Genomic DNA, 16,325 nt, shown 5'->3' on the forward strand with positions numbered 1-16,325 from the left:
CTCCGCCTCTACTTCTCGGAAGGGACCCTACTAACAAATTGGTAAGGTGTGTACCATTACCCGAAGTAATCAAAGTATCGTTCATAAGATTCCTGAGCTCAAGTAGATCTCAATTTTTCTTCTTCTTCTTTCTGGAAGTATAAACTTGTCATTCCTCATTCGATGAATCAGTCTGATGAGGTGGTAGAACTATAATAGAAGGATTACCAACCGTTTTACCCACAATAGGCTCTAATATATGTGAAGTATGAGTTGCCTCTACACCAGATACTTCTTGAAGATGGAGAGCTGCGAGTTTCTTTTGATTATTAGTCCGAACACTATCCTTTTTAGGTAATAGTCCTTCAATGTTGTTTTCAATAGGGTTTGAAGTTGTAGTTTGCCCAACAGAGCCATCTAACATCACATCAATCGCAGTAACAACAGTGTCGGTTGGGGGGGGGTTATAGGGGCAACAAACACCTCCTGTCTTGTGGTAGTATCCTCCACAGGTGGAACTAATATGTCTAGAGCAGTGGGGTTAGACTCGTCCTTATTCTCTTGAACCTTAGATTTCAATTTAGGATGGAGCTTGTGATATTTATCAATGATATGCCCAAACATCTTGCAGTGAGTACAATAAGCATGTCTGTGTTTCATGACAATTTATTGCCAATATCCATTACGAGTTGTGCCCGACCAGACTTTAGTAACATCAGGTAAAGTAATATATCTTTCCACAAGTATTCTGGCCACCAAAGGCCTGGTTAAATTGAAAGTGGCTAGATCTAGCTTCAAAGAGTCCCCAAGAATGACCCCAATAGAATAGAGAACCTGATGATGAAAAAAGTGCAGCTTGAGAACAGGTAGACTAAATTAACTTCATTGAATTGCCTACAATATTAAGATATTTATTGGAAAAAAGTGCAGCTTGAAACCAGGTAGACTAAATTATCTTTAAAGGGTCTGCTAGAATGACTCCAAGAAAAAACCCATATCGGTACCATGGGAGTTTCACTATTTGGGTTGAAATTAGGAAGCCATTTGAGTAACTTCATTGACTTGCCTGCAATATTAAGATATTTCTTGGAGAAAATCTGTGTGTAGTCTTCAGCCACGGTTAGTTGAATCAACATGTGTCTCCCATCCATGAGTCCCACTTTCCACTTGACTACTAGTTTAAGATAATCAACACTCTCTGATAATTTTCATAGGTGGGTGCCCTCGCTAAATTTTTTCAATAAGAGCAAACTTGAATTTCTCCGTCAGGGTTGAAATTTTTAAGTCAGAGAAAAAAGATTACTGCTTTCCCACTTTTCTCGCTTCTCTTCTTAACAAAAGAGCAATCATCTGTACGATCACGACAATCCTTATAGCTTGAGGGGAAGACAACCGCCGACTCTACCTGAGGGTTACCCACCACGTGGGCAAAGGAGACTTTGTGAGTTTATATATATATATATATATATTCAATAATTCATATTCCCTTTATTAACACAAATTTTATCACATCAAACAACTAAGGCATTTGAGAAGGCATTATAGAGAGTGCAATGAACGGGATATCAGTGGGAATTAAATTTCTTCTTGACCCTGGAATTCTGCTCTGTGGTTGAGTAGCTAATATGGTTCTGGATTTCCTGGAATATGATAAGCCTCAAATTTCAGCATAATGACAAATTTAATGGTGTTATTATTCCTTTTATTTTCTTTGATTAGATGTAGTTTTTTTTTTCACCTGTTGGATTTAACCCCAAGGTTGATTTTTACAAAGATTGTTTTCCAAATCCGTTGCCCTCATATAATCCTTTTTGATACATCAGAATTATTTTAGTCTAATATTCGAAACCCCAGTTTTCTCATGATAATAATGGTCATTAATTAAGTCATTTCTTTCACCAATCAGGTTCATCACAAAGCTTTTTTATGCACCATATTTTATGTTCTCTTTCATTATGCATTGCTGAGAGTGCCACTGAAAAGATTGAGTGGAAGCTTAGTTACTGGTTGGGATGGTCATAAGGAATAATATGAAAATAATTTTTCGAACAATTGCTAGGATTTGTTCACAACATATTATTTTGAAGATTTATTTAAACAAAAATATTCTAATAAGTTTCTGTTAGAATATTTTTTATTTAATGAATCGTCATAATAGTCAGCTTTAATGGTTTAGGTCAGCAGTAACCATTGCTTTGCTGTGATTTTGTCTTGATTGAAGTCTGAGCCAATTTTTAGTTGTTGGAATTGAGGAAAGATGTATGTATGTATGTATTCATGTATGTGTATTATATAGATTGGTGTTGATTCAAGAGCGATCCATAAGTTGCTTAAATTTTATTTTCATCCCTCACTAATTTAATGATTTGCAAAGTATTATTAAAGATTAAGTGTCAAAATAGTCTTATGACTATTTATATTGGGTCATTTTAGTGCCAGAGTTTATAAAAGTGCCAAATTAGTTCTCGGACTGTTTTAATGGGGGTCAAAATAGTCGGTACTAGTAACTATTTCAGCCCATATGAAAAAAGTATGGAGGCTAAATTATTACTTTTATAAAATTTGGTATTAAGCCGGGGATCATTTTGACACTATTCTCTATTATTAAACAACTGGGATGTTTTCTATTTCTCCTGAAACACTTGTGGTTTAGGATTTTTATTTGGTATTTGAATTTTCAGGGCCAACAACTGTCTTATCGTTCCTATTCCTTTTACTTTACTTGTGATAATGTCAACTGTGACATTGAAAAATACCATGAACCATTATACTGGATATCATGGTTAAGGGAGCATCTATTATCTGTTGAGAAGGTAAAACCCACACAACCTCCTCAATTATCAGCAATTCATCCTGAAGGTATGTTTGCCATATTACTTATTTTTTATCATGATAGCTTCTCATGATTTTTCATTGAACTAGGTTCAGCAAGGCCAGCTTCTTCTTTTTCATGTTTCTGCATCTTTATGAGCTTGTTAGGTATTGTTATGATTTAATGCCATCAGTTTACTTTCTTGCAGGGGTGAATCTATTACTAGGCTCAATATTTTCCAGTTTAGTTATTTCTCCTGCTTTTCACACCTCAGCGGTTGATTTTCTTGTTGTCATTGGTCGTGAAGACCCTAAACTGGGTATGACAATGTTTCAAGCTGCTCTTTTCTATATTAATATTCTATTCAAATTTGAGAGCAATTCTTCAAGAATACTGGTATGTTATGTTCTTATATCCTTTCTTCAAGTCTACTGAGAAAAGAAATAAAGCAAAAGTTCTTCTAGTCTTCTTTTCTTGAATGAATTTTAATACCTAAGATGAAAGAGAGCGGCAAAGTTTCAAGAAAAAATAATTCCTTGAGTGAGGAGCTGAAGCCCCCACCTTTTTTTATTAAGGAAGTAATTTGTTGAATTACAACAACAACAACAATAAAGCCTTAATCCCGCTACGTGGAATCTGATAATTTTTGAATTATCCTGCTTAAATATTATTGAGGTATTTTTTAGCTTGAGATATTGTCATCTTCCAATTTTAATTCTGCAACGAGGAAGCCAGTAGAATAGCTTCATGTAAGTACATTAAATGAAGAATTGAATACAATTGTTATGTAGTCAACAAATAGATAATTAGTCATGCTGTGATTATGGAAAGCATCATTATGATGATAGCTGGCATTTTTATGATCTCTTTCTTTCAAGTTACTCTTGCATTCCCTTGCCAATTGACCGACTCAGTTACCATTTTTGATATTCAAAACCATATTTTTCTACCCGACCAATATTTATGATGGCAAGCTTTATTTCTAGGGCAATCTTATTAGAAATATGGACTATGGAAAGTTCCATTACTGTGGCAATCACCAATTTGCATCCAACTGACTTCTTATCCCGAGGGAGTTTAGTAAGAATCCATTTGTCATTATGCTATAGTGCTCAAATCTACTCTTCAACTGCTTCCCTCCATTCTTGAATTGAAGTGCTTCATGAATGGATTTTGGAATCTGCACACCATCAATGTTAGATTCAAATATTGTGTTAGAAATTGATGGAAACATTTATTTGAGAGGTCTAAAGTAAAATTATGAACAAAATCACACAAACAAGGAAACACAAAAAACACAAAAAAACATAATAAGATTTAACGTGAAAAAATTCGAGAACACAAGAAAAAATACAGATCTACACCACACTACACCAAGAAATTCACTATTAAAAGAAGAGAAATAATACAAATTACACCACATTCGAGCCACTCTATAACTATGGAACTCACAAACACTTCTTTCGATCAAGAGAACTTGCAAAATTCAACTTCAGCATGCACTTGCACTTCTGCTCGCTCACATTCCCACAGTGAAAAATGAAGTCTTAAATCCCAAATAGAAATTTAGCTACAGGCGCGTTGGTGCCACTATCAGGCTGACTTTTTGGGTGCTATGTTTCTACAACTGGAAACCAGTCTGGCTGGGTGCGACATCACGAGCTTTGCCATAGGGTTGCCCCATTGCTGTGCCTATGTGTTGATCCTAGGCACAGGGGTGCTCGATTCACTCCATAAAATTGAGAGTTCTTCCAATTTCGGTCTAATTAATATAGAGGAAAGATAATGTTGATTGTTTTGGTTCTTTCTAGGAGGTGATGGTGCCTTTTAATGGTATTTCATTAAGTTTTTCAGTCTAAAGTTCAGGCTCTTTTTTTATTCTAGGCTATTTTCTGACTACCTTTTCTAACTCTTTTCCACTTCTCAATCTTGTGTCATTTTGTTGTTTCTTGCCTTGGTTCTTATGATTCACCTCAGTGTTTGATACCAGAGTTAACTTAAACCGCAACCAAACAATACCATTTTATTACTGAATTCAAAGAATGTATAACGATGACTCTCAAGATAGAGGAACACCAACATGCAAACTATCAAATGAAATGACAATGACGACTCCTCCAACAAGAATAAAGTAGCATGAAATAAGAAGTGAAATGTTAGAAAACACATAAACGACTCTCTCAACTTGAGGACGTCAGGTCTAGTTGGAAAGGAAGGGGGCGCGATAGTGCCAGAGGGAAACATAACAAAGTAGGGTTGCTAGCAGAATGTAGGGGAAGGTGGGCAGTGACTGGAAGATGATGACGACGGTCTAGACAGCGACCGAAAGGTGATGAGGGTGGTCTGGTTAGCAACCTGGAGGGTGGACAACGATTGAAAGATGACGACGATTGTCTAGGCAACAATCTGGAGGGTGGACAACGCTCAGAAGATGACATCAACAGTCTTAACAGAAACCTAGAGGGTGGATAGTGCCCGGAAGATGATGACTGCGAGCTGTGGTGGGGATTTGGAAGGATAAATATCTCGGCGGGGTCAAGCTATAGACGGAGCACTGCACTCCAGGACTCTTGGAGACTACACCACTTTGGACGAGTTACAATCGGAACACTTCCTTATCATCAGATACAATCCTCAGAAGAAAAGAACTCCTCAAAGGCAACAAACTGAAATTTGGAATAATAAAAAATAGAACCCTAACACTACCAACAACATATTAATAATTGGAATTAGTAAATAGAATAGGAAAGGATCAGAATAAAAAAGAAATTGAAAAGGAAGGGCATAGAGTAGGAGTAAAATAGGAGAATCATAGAAAAAGGAAAGGAAATAGGAGGGAAGCGGAAAAGGAAAGGAAATAGGAGGGAAGCGGAAAAGGAAAGAGGTAGGGATTTACCGCGGTACTGTATCAGCTACAGTTCTGCAACTCGATATGTTCCATATGCGTTGCTTGGTAATGCCCATTGAGGTCTCAAACTCATTGAGTTAGCTGATTACCCAAATTTTCTTAATGTTCTTTATGACTATAACTTAAATTTATTTTTGATTTCCCATCTGTAACACCAAGTCTTCCAAAATTTTCTCTTCTTTAAATTTATTATTTGAGATGAATCTAGAAAGATTACTAGGGCTAGGGTTAAAAAAATCACTACCCTTATTGTTTCAATTGCTTAGGGTGTTTTGTTGGTTTCTAAATCATTGATTGTTTCCTACAATTTGTTTGTTATTTCAATTAAAATTATGGTGATTTTTATAATCAGGATTATAAGTATTGGAATAGAGGTTATTGAGTGTGTTATTTATGACATTCAATGACTCATCAGGGTAACAAAACGATGAACTAATTATCCATAGACATTTTCTTCTATTATTAGTGATCATGGTGCATAATTTAAGTTTATATTATCTAGCTTTCTCGATATAACAACTATTTAGTGGCCCTTTAAGAGAGTCAATCCTAGGAGAGTAGCCAATGTTAATGATACAGATTGTTCCAATTGCTTAGGGTGTTTTGTTGGTTTCTAACTCTATGATTGTTTCCTACAATTTGTTTGTTATTCCAGTTAAAATTATGGTGATTTTTGTAATCAGGATTATAAGTATTGGAATAAAGGTTATTGAGTCTGTTATTTATGACGTTCAATGACTCATCAGGGTAACAGAACGATCAACTAATTATCCATAGACATTTTCATCTATTATTAGTGATCATGGTGCAGAATTTAAGTTTATATTATCTAGCTTTCTCGATATAACAACTACTTGTGAAGTTAGAATTGTTATCACATCTGTATCATTGATATTGGCTACTCTCCTAGGATTGACTCTCTTAGAAGACCACTAAATACTATTGGTAGCCATATCTTGCGTAGGCCTTTTCAAAATGGTTGTAATAATAACGACTCTTTAGGTACAATGTCTATTATAGACCTCAAAGATCCCGCCAACCAATTATAGGAGGTTTGTATGCTTAGCCAATCAGGTAGAGCTTGACGCAAATACTTCATGAGCATTTCCTTAAGTCTTTCTCAAGCTTCATAAATCACTCATTATTCAACTGAGTAAAAGATATGATATTATTAATAAACATAACAGTTTTAGATGGTTAGAAATACTTAGGAATTTTTGGGCAAGGTATTTCCATGTTATGATTGAACTCTTATTGAACTCGTGGTAAGGAGTTTAGCCAAATCTTTGCCTTATCTCTCAAGGAAAATGGGACTAACCTAAGTCAAAAAACTTCATCGTAGACACCATTGTACTTAAATGCTACACAAATTTCTAAGAAACTGACAATGCACGATGGTTGTATTTTTTGACCATTTGAATGATTGAAGGTTTGAGTTCGAAAATATTAACGCTAATGATAGATCTTCTAATCCTCTGGTGCATTCCATGTACCAAGGGGTTGGAAAAGTTCCTAAGTGGTCTATGACAAACATTTTTTTTACTGAGTATTTACCTTATTTCTTGAGATCTTTTTAAGTTTTCTGATTTTTTTGACTAATTTTCAATTTTATAGGCTTACGACACTACTTTAGCAGGTCCAGTCCTTCACATACATCTTAAGAATAACTAGTGTTCCTAAACTAACAGTTAACACAATGACATATCACAAAATTTTGGATTTATAATGACAGTCCCTAACTGTTATTACTTATTATTAACTTTTATTCTCTTATTATGTATTTCATATTTGCTTTATCATATTTTATTTCTTTTCTATTTATTTATTATGTTTTATTTCTTTCCTTATTATGTCCATTATAATTGTGTTTAACTACCCTTCCTTTTATCAATAATATGTGCTGCTTTATTCCAAATCTCAACATGGTTTCAGAGATAAGTATGCAGAGTACGAAAATCCCTCTATAGGCTAAAACAGTCTCCATGGGTCTGGTTCGATAAGTTCATAAAGGTGCTCGTGAACCATGGTTTTACTCAGACTCAATTGAATCACACCCTTTTTTTTCGACATTCCTCCAATGAATAGATAACTGTCCTTATTGTCTTTGTTGACGATATTATTCTTATAGGTAACTATCTCCTAACATTGGAGTCCCTAAAAGACATCATTGTTATGTCATTTGAAAGGAATGACTTGGGATTTCTTCGGTACTTCTTAAGCATGACCCGATTATCTCGGAGAATTTGCCTGTTTTAACGCAAATATATGATTGATTTCTTGACAAAAACCATATTTTGCTGTGCAAACCTGTTAATGTTTCTATGGATCCCAATGACAAATTATTTGACATTCCCAATGCTGTGCCTATCAACATGATAATAACACATTGTGGGAAAACTCATCTGCCTCAGCCATACTCACCTTGACATATGCTACGCAGTTGGTATTGTGAGTTAATTTATGCATGACCCTTATGAGCACCATCTCCAAGACGTCCAACGGATTCTCCACTATTTAAAAGGTACACCGGACTTAGGTTTGTTTCTTTCCCATCAAATCTCTCGGTCTATTACTGTGTATACAGATGCTGATAGGGTCGGATCAGTTCATGTTCGACGTTCCATCTCAGTGTTTTGCTCAAATATATGAGGCAATCTTGTCACGTGAAAAAATAAAAAAATAGCTTATGGTTGCTTGGAGTAGTGCTGAAGATGAATTCCGGTTCTTTTCCTTGGGAATTTGTGAAACTCTTTGTTTACACATCATGTTCCATGAAATTCGTATGCCAACCTCCGTCCTGCTGTAGCTAAGGCTGCAAACAACATTGTTCACAATCCAGTCCAACATGGTCGTACTAAATATGTGGATATTGACAGACACTTTATTAAAGAAAAGATCGAGTTCGGGGAAATTTGTGTTCCTTATTTGCCCTCCAGTGGTTAACTAGCGGAAATCATAAAAAAAAAAATTCCTCAACCTTTGTTCTATGACATTAAATCCAAGTTGTACATGAATGACATCTATGCTCAACTTGAGGGAGAGTATTGAATTTATAATGACAATCCCTAGCCATTATTATTTATTATTTGCTTTTATTCCCTCAATATGTATTTTCTATTTATTTTATTCTATTTTATTTCTTTCTTATTTATTCTATTTTGTTTTATTTATTTCCTTTATTATATCTATTGTAATTAAATACCCATCATTCTATCAGTAATATGAGATGCTCTATTTCAAATCTCAACACAAATTATTCAAGACACAATACAATAACAACAACAACAACAACAACAACAACAACAACAACAACAAAGCCTGTCAGCTACATGAATCCTTTTTCTCCATTGTGTCCTTTTGAGTGTCATATTTTCATTTAATTCTAATACATTAAGATCAATTTTTATACGAAATGCTCAAGTCTTCTTACCAAAAATGAAATCTAGAATACAATAAAGAAGGAATATGTGCAAAACACAGAAACAAGAAATCATGAAGCATATTTTTTTAATTTTTTTAACGCATGAAATATCAATACAAAAAAAATTAAACAAAAATACTGCAAGTATCAAATCTAAACTTCAAAGGTTCAACTAAAATTCTTATAAAATGGAAGTTTAAACTCATTCCTTGACAACGATGACAATAACTTCATCCATGATGCAATAAAGCACACAGGTAAATCATGCAAATATACATGTTGATCAAGTAGTATACAAATTGATGATTGGGTATCGATCCCATAGAAAATGAGTTTAATTTTACAAAAAGGTGAAATTTTTAATCTTTTAATTATATTTTTAGTTTGAAGTGTTGAAATTTGATGAAGTTTTAAAAATGCTAAAATATTAATTGCAAAATAAAACCTAAAATCTAGTATAGAGTTTTCTAACAGCTGTGTTAGTTTCCCTTGCACTGGTTCTGTGAAATTGAAATTTCTCCAAATGATTTCCTTTACTATAGTTATAAAACGGGGCCCACTACTTTTTTTTTTTCCCCAAATATAACAAGCGTTGCAATCTCAAATTATATTAAGGTGGTCATGATCTTACAAGAATTTTCATGTATTCACATTCACCACTATGTTTGCAAGAATATACTGACAATATCCCTATTCCACTAAACTCTTATGTATTAACCTATTTGTGCTTTTAGTCAACAGTCAGAGGTCCTAGATTACAACTGATTCTAGCTATTCAAATGACCACTTTGAATATCAATTAAGGTAAAAAATTTAAAACAATAACTTCATAAATTAGAAGTTTTAAAAATCAAAGCATGAATATACCAAGATTTCCAACAAAATGAGTCCAAGGGAGGGAAAAAATTTACATGCTGGGCATGTTTTTAAACACAAACATCACTTGCATTAACAAAATCAAATCAATAGTACAAAAAGTAAGAAAGAACTCTGAAAAATAGCAATTCTTGTTCCTTAGTGATGCACACTACTTATAGATCAATCTTATTGGATTACTCAATAACGACCCAAAAAACTTGATGCCGTGATTTGGTGATGCATGGGTCAATCTTGTAAATGTTCCTGTCATTTAAGTCGTATATAGATTGAAGAGTTCATATATCAATCTCATAGAAAAACAAGTTAATTTTTCAAAAGGGTGACATTTCTAGTATACTAATCTTAGGTTTTGTTTGAAGCGTCGAGACTTGGTGAACTTTTTGAAGTTTTTAAATTCTAATGTGGAATAAAACTTATAGTCTAGTTGAATATTCAAACAACTGTGCTTGAATTGGTTCTATGAAATCCAAATTCGTCCAAATAATTTTTCTACTTTACTTGTCAAACGGAGCTTGTTACTTCCTACTATTTTCCAAAATATAGAAATCATTAGAATTCTATATTATAGTTATGTGATACTAACCTTGCTAGAATTTCTAGGTATCTACATTCCCTACTAGGTTTGTAAGAATCCACTGACAATATTTATTTTCTACTAAACTATTGTGTTTTAACCTAGTTGTGCTTCTAGTCAATGATCAGAGTTTAGATTACAACTATTTTGAAATATTCGAATGACCAATTTGAATGTAAATTAAGATTAGAAGGCTGACACAAAAAATTTGGATTTCTATAAATCAAAGCATGGATTCATTGAGAGAGAAGAAAATTACATATTATGCTTGATTTTAAACACAAACATCACTTGCATTAACAAAATTGAATCAACAATACTAAAAGTAAGACAAATAGAATCTTGGAATGTTGCAATCCTTGTTCTCAAGCCATTGCTCACTGCTTGGAGATCTTCCTTTTTAATTACAATTTACTTTCTTTGCTCTCACAATCACGCTCTAAACACACAAAATTCACTCCTTAAACACTCCCAAGATACACACACACACTCCCCAAACCCTCTCCTCTCTGCATTAGTGAATGAATGAAAAAAAAATGAGAGAAAAGCCCCCTGTGCTTCAGATTCATTGTATTTAAGCACCAGGGCGAGTAAAACTTCACGAAACTATAAAAATTGGTCGAAGTCAGTTTTGCACACGAATATGGAGCATTGCGTTCCCACAATGTGGCGCCTAGGTGTCAGGGTCAGACACCTCCTTTTGATATGCTCAGTTTCTTGTGCGATAGAATAATCCTTCTCTTTTGGCGCATAGGTGTCAGGCTGGGCGCCTCCTTTTCAGGGGCTAGCACCTACTTTCTAAGCTTGTTGTCGTATGATGTATTTTTGGCTATTTTTGGAGCTGATTCAAGTGCCTAGAGGCCAAAATAGGCACCGAGGTGCTTGGATAGTGTCTTAGCTTGAATTTGCTGTTCTTTTGTTCTCCTTGCTATATCTCGACATGTAAGTTACATAACCAAAGAAGCATACCCTAGAAAAGCATAAAAATAACAGAATTAACACGTAAAACACAAGGAAAATCACACCCAAGTTTCAACACACCAAATTCTCTCAAAGCTAAACATTACTTGACCTCAAGTAATTCAATACATAAAATTAGAATTATTCAAAAATTCATGGTAGATTGTGGCTTGGGATTACATTGTTATTTTGTAATGAGATAAATAAATAATTCAAGGGTTATACATCTCTTCTTAGGATTAAATTTTTATTAGAAACTTCTATCCCAACAAAACTTCTTTCTATATAATTATCCTTAAATCACTTATATTTGGTTGACTAAAATAAGATTACTTTCCAACCCCCCCCAACAGACACACACACACACACACACATTACTAAACAACTAAATATTGATAATTTGGTTCTTATCTTCTTGAATAGAAAATTTTGAATTTTGAGTTTAGAAGTTTTTTAATTGTTTGACATTTTGAAGGGTAATTGGTACTAATTTTTAAATTTAAGCTTAATCTCAAATTTTTGTCTAAAACTTCAAAATCCTTTTCTTTATAGCATATTTAAGTGTTCGGCTTCATTCTATTTGAGGGGCTTCGTAATCTCCTCCACTAAAGTAACTGACGTCTCTGTCAATTTTCGTAACCTAGAATCATGCAACTGATAGATAGGATGATTATAGAGGTGACCCCTATAGATTCAAGAGACGGCTTCCATGATGTAGCACTTTGTCCCATCTTGGGTTCAAATAGTAGCTCCCATGATGCAACACTTTATTTTGTATGATATGTAGTTTTAATATTCAAGCTTGTGTAATGGTTTGATACATTTTTAAAAATAGGTTTGGAGAAGGAAAAATTGTTTCATTTCATTATTCACATGTAAGGTACATATATAGGGAAATTAATCCCTCATAATTTACAAACTTACCAAAATATCTAATCTTGAAAAGGAAATAATTCTATAATAAAAAGATAAAGAAACATAAATAGGAAGGAAATAAACTAATCAAGGATTTTCTAAAGTTGTCTTCAATTTGATTCCCTAAATATTCTAGAGGGGTTTCTTCTCTTTTCACAATTTCTGAGATGCTGTACGTAAGGGGATAATATTCATGCTTGGCGTTTGATTTGAAGTTCAAAAGCTTACATCCTAATTTTTTTCTGTAATTTTTATGATTTAACATTGAAAAATTATGATGGTTTTTGTTTTCTTTTATCTTTATTTTTTTTTGGTTCTATTTGCAACCATAAATTTGAATGTTCAAAACTTTATACCCTAAAACTTTTTCTCTATTTTTTTATTTAAAATTAAAAAAAAAATCGTTTTTTTTCTTTAATCTTCAGCTGTTTTGATCTATTTTTGACCATAAATATTGGTATCAAGCATTTATTTTGAATCTATTTGTCTTCGTTTTACTCTGGCAATTGCATGATTTGGTTTGCTCACTCGTCTTTACCACTGCCTGATTGCAGCTCAGACTTCTGGAAATGCTTCCATCTCTGGTTTCTCATTCGGCCATGGTGCAAATTATTGTTCAGACAATTTTGCCTATGCTTCATAAAGATGCAAAACCGTATGCTGTTTTTCTAGTTCATCTTTTCCATCTAAAAGTTGATCATTTTATGCATATTTCATATCTGAGCATTTTCTAGTTTGTTCTGACTTAGGTGAGACTCTTAATCGCTTTTTTTTGTATCAAAATTTTTAGCATACATTAGATCTGCTAATAATTTAGAAAAAAATAGGGTTCAATTTTTTTTTCTTTAAACTGGGATTCTGTTGTTGATGCTGAAAATGTTTAGATGAAGCTACAAGCTATATTGATATCTCGAGGAGGGTAATCACATTGGTGGCACACTTCTTACAAGTTCTAAAATCCACCTTCTATCCTTTTCTATTAATTTGCTTGATGTGCTAGATGTGAACCTAGCAAGCCTTTAGTACTTTACCTTACAACTTTTAAAGCATACAGATACGCTGGATATAATTAATAAAGGGTTCTATTTGCCACACCCCAATTGGTCCCCCTTTTGAAGGTCGGCTGAGGTTCGATAGAAACGAACAATTCAACATATTAAATTCTCACCAACACTCATCCTGACCTGCATGATCAGGACCCAGTGGGTGAAGAACTAGTCTAATTAAATTGTCACAACATGCGTGATATATTCTATTTCATAATTCATTCATATACAAACTCTAAAGCGTTGAAAAATCATATGTTCAATACATATAAACTATACAAAACTGCTAAATTCAACATAAATTAAGTACGTACCCAAAAAATCTCTACAGTTCCTAAAACTATACAGTGCAAAATTGTACAAATCATACCTGACTACTCACCCAAGTGCTCGTTGGCCCTACCTGATAGACAACAACGTAAAATGAGCAACAACGAACTTTAAAAAATATTCAGGGCTAACATAAAATTTTAGACATGGAAATGAAACAACGTGCATGCACATATAAAATTGTATATGTCTACACACAAGTCATAACATGCTAGCATAGTAGAGAAATGAAAAAAAAAAAATTAGTGTAAATATCAAAACTCTAATGTAAACATATTTGTCCTAAACATAAAATCATAAGTATATTCATAAGAATGTTCTTAAGCATGATCATAAGCTTCTTATCGTATGTAATCATAACAATGTCATTTCATATATGTTATTTCAGAGTAATGACACTTGTAAATATATAAGACTCAATTATTTCCATGTTCATTTATTATGGGTCGTTATCTCGCCTCAAAAACCATATAAGCTATCGATAAAAGTTGGTTTTCTCCTAACATAGGACTTATCAATAGCACCTTGATATATACACTTTCCTAACGTTCTGTCACCACCTAATTCCAACGGTTCAAAGAGTTTCGTCCTCTTATAAATATTGAAAGTCGGGAATACTATACTCTTGTAATAATCTACTCATAACATTACCTTTAAGTCTAAGTGGTACATTTCTAGATACTTTTCTATCACATAATAGGCCAGATGCATTCCTGCACTTTAACCATCCAACTTGAATTCTACTAATAACATCATCCTCTATATCGCCATTACTTTGATCGATAAATCCAAGATATCTAGTGTTACCTTTTTTTAATGACTTGATCACCAATTGTTATAACCTCGCCACTAGATTTACTACTACTGAAAGTACATTTCATGTATTCAATTTTAGATCTACTCAAACGAAAGTCTTTAGATTCAAAAGGTTACCTCCATAAATTAAGTTTTCTTTGAACTTTCTGTAGTCTTATCTACAAGAAAAATATCATTAGCAAAAAAGCATACACTCAGGTACATCCTCCTGTAAATGTCCAGTAAGAACATTCATAACTAAAGCAAGAAGGTATGGGCTTAAAGCCGCTTCCTGATGTAATCCAACTAAAATAGGAAAATACTTGATCAATCTTCCTTGTTTTCAAATACATAGCACAACTCTAGTATATTTATTGAATGTAAGCAATGTCAACTCTTTTTTTTTTCTAGAACTCTCCAAAGTACTTATCTTGGACTTGATAAATAGTTTAAAATGGCAAATAAGAATTCTCATTATCATTTTATCTTTTAGTTATTTAGTTTATTCAAATGCCTTGTAATCTTTGATCTTTAATCCAAATTTAGGATGAGCTGAATTAATGACGTTGATTCCTAGTTCATGGTTTAAAGTTATACTGACACATTATCAATCAGTTAATTAAATGAATTTACTTAGATTTGTAATTTATAAGCGTTCACTCCCACTCCATTGTGTGTGATTTTATATCACTTTGCTTTCCTAGCTGAATTAAAGACGTTGATTCCTAGTTCATGATATAAAGTTATACTGACACATTACCAATCAGTCAATTAAATGAATTTACTTAGATTTGTAATTTATAAGCGTTCACTCCCACTCCATTGTTTGTAATTTTATATCATTTTGCTTTCCTAGTAGTTGCTTTTTTGAAGGCTTCTATATGAAAATTTTCAAGATTTTTATGGACTACTTCTATCATCAACTAGTTAGAATATCTTTTATTCATTTCAACAATAAACTTGCAGTAGTTATTATTAAGAATTTGGCTTCCACATATATATATATTTTAAGTCTGTACATGACTAATGAATGGTTCATATGCTGATAATGCTTATAATACAAACAAAATTTGTAAGGAATACTAATAAATGCAATATAATTAAGTTTTAGAGGAGGAGATGAAGAAATTTTTAAAATTGATTATCCTTTCAAATTTGATGTATCTATATGAATAAGCAGTTTATTAAAAAAAAAAAAATTCAGTTGGCCTAAAGACTAGTGATATCAGAACTAGGTGGAAAACAGTGGAAACACACAAAACAAACATATATTGATGTAGGGAGAGGGTTACAACACAACTCAATAACAAATAACAATACAAAACATAAACGACCCAAACAAACACCTCTAAGGTGTATTCCAAGGGCAAGGGCAATGGAGGTTGGCTAGATGGATCGGGGTGATCGGCAGAGGTGATGGAAGCAAATGAATGCTGTTGGCAACGACGGGAAGGTGCTGAATTGCAGGAACAACAAGTATGGAGGTCGTAGGTGACCGTCGGTAGACGAAGGGATAACTGGAAGGTGCTGGACAACAACAACAATGGTAGTGGGTCGAGGAATAGTCGGTTGGGAGTGCTAGGAAGGAGGGAGGATGACTGGACAACAAGATAAGGCTGCAGGTATGGGGCGGCTGGGTGCAGGAATGAAGGAGAGGGGGGTCGATGGCTAGGAGAGGGGAGGAGGAAGATTGTGGAAGGTGAGTG

At 33.7% G+C, this 16,325-nt stretch overlaps 1 protein-coding gene across 2 annotated transcripts in view; it reads left to right on the plus strand.

The window, feature by feature from the left end:
• The window catches only part of LOC110019214 (protein RST1), a 161,105-nt gene that overhangs the window by 43,492 nt on the left and 101,288 nt on the right, over window positions 1-16,325 (plus strand). For both annotated transcript variants that reach the window (XM_020716796.1, XM_020716797.1), the window contains exons 6-8: window positions 2,661-2,838; window positions 3,000-3,187; window positions 13,003-13,103. In XM_020716796.1, coding sequence (XP_020572455.1) covers window positions 2,661-2,838; window positions 3,000-3,187; window positions 13,003-13,103 — 467 coding nt within the window. The remainder of the gene's footprint in view (window positions 1-2,660; window positions 2,839-2,999; window positions 3,188-13,002; window positions 13,104-16,325) is intronic.

This window comes from Phalaenopsis equestris, unplaced genomic scaffold (assembly GCF_001263595.1).
Source record: "Phalaenopsis equestris unplaced genomic scaffold, ASM126359v1 Scaffold000054, whole genome shotgun sequence".
NCBI classification, from domain to species: Eukaryota; Viridiplantae; Streptophyta; class Magnoliopsida; order Asparagales; family Orchidaceae; genus Phalaenopsis; species Phalaenopsis equestris.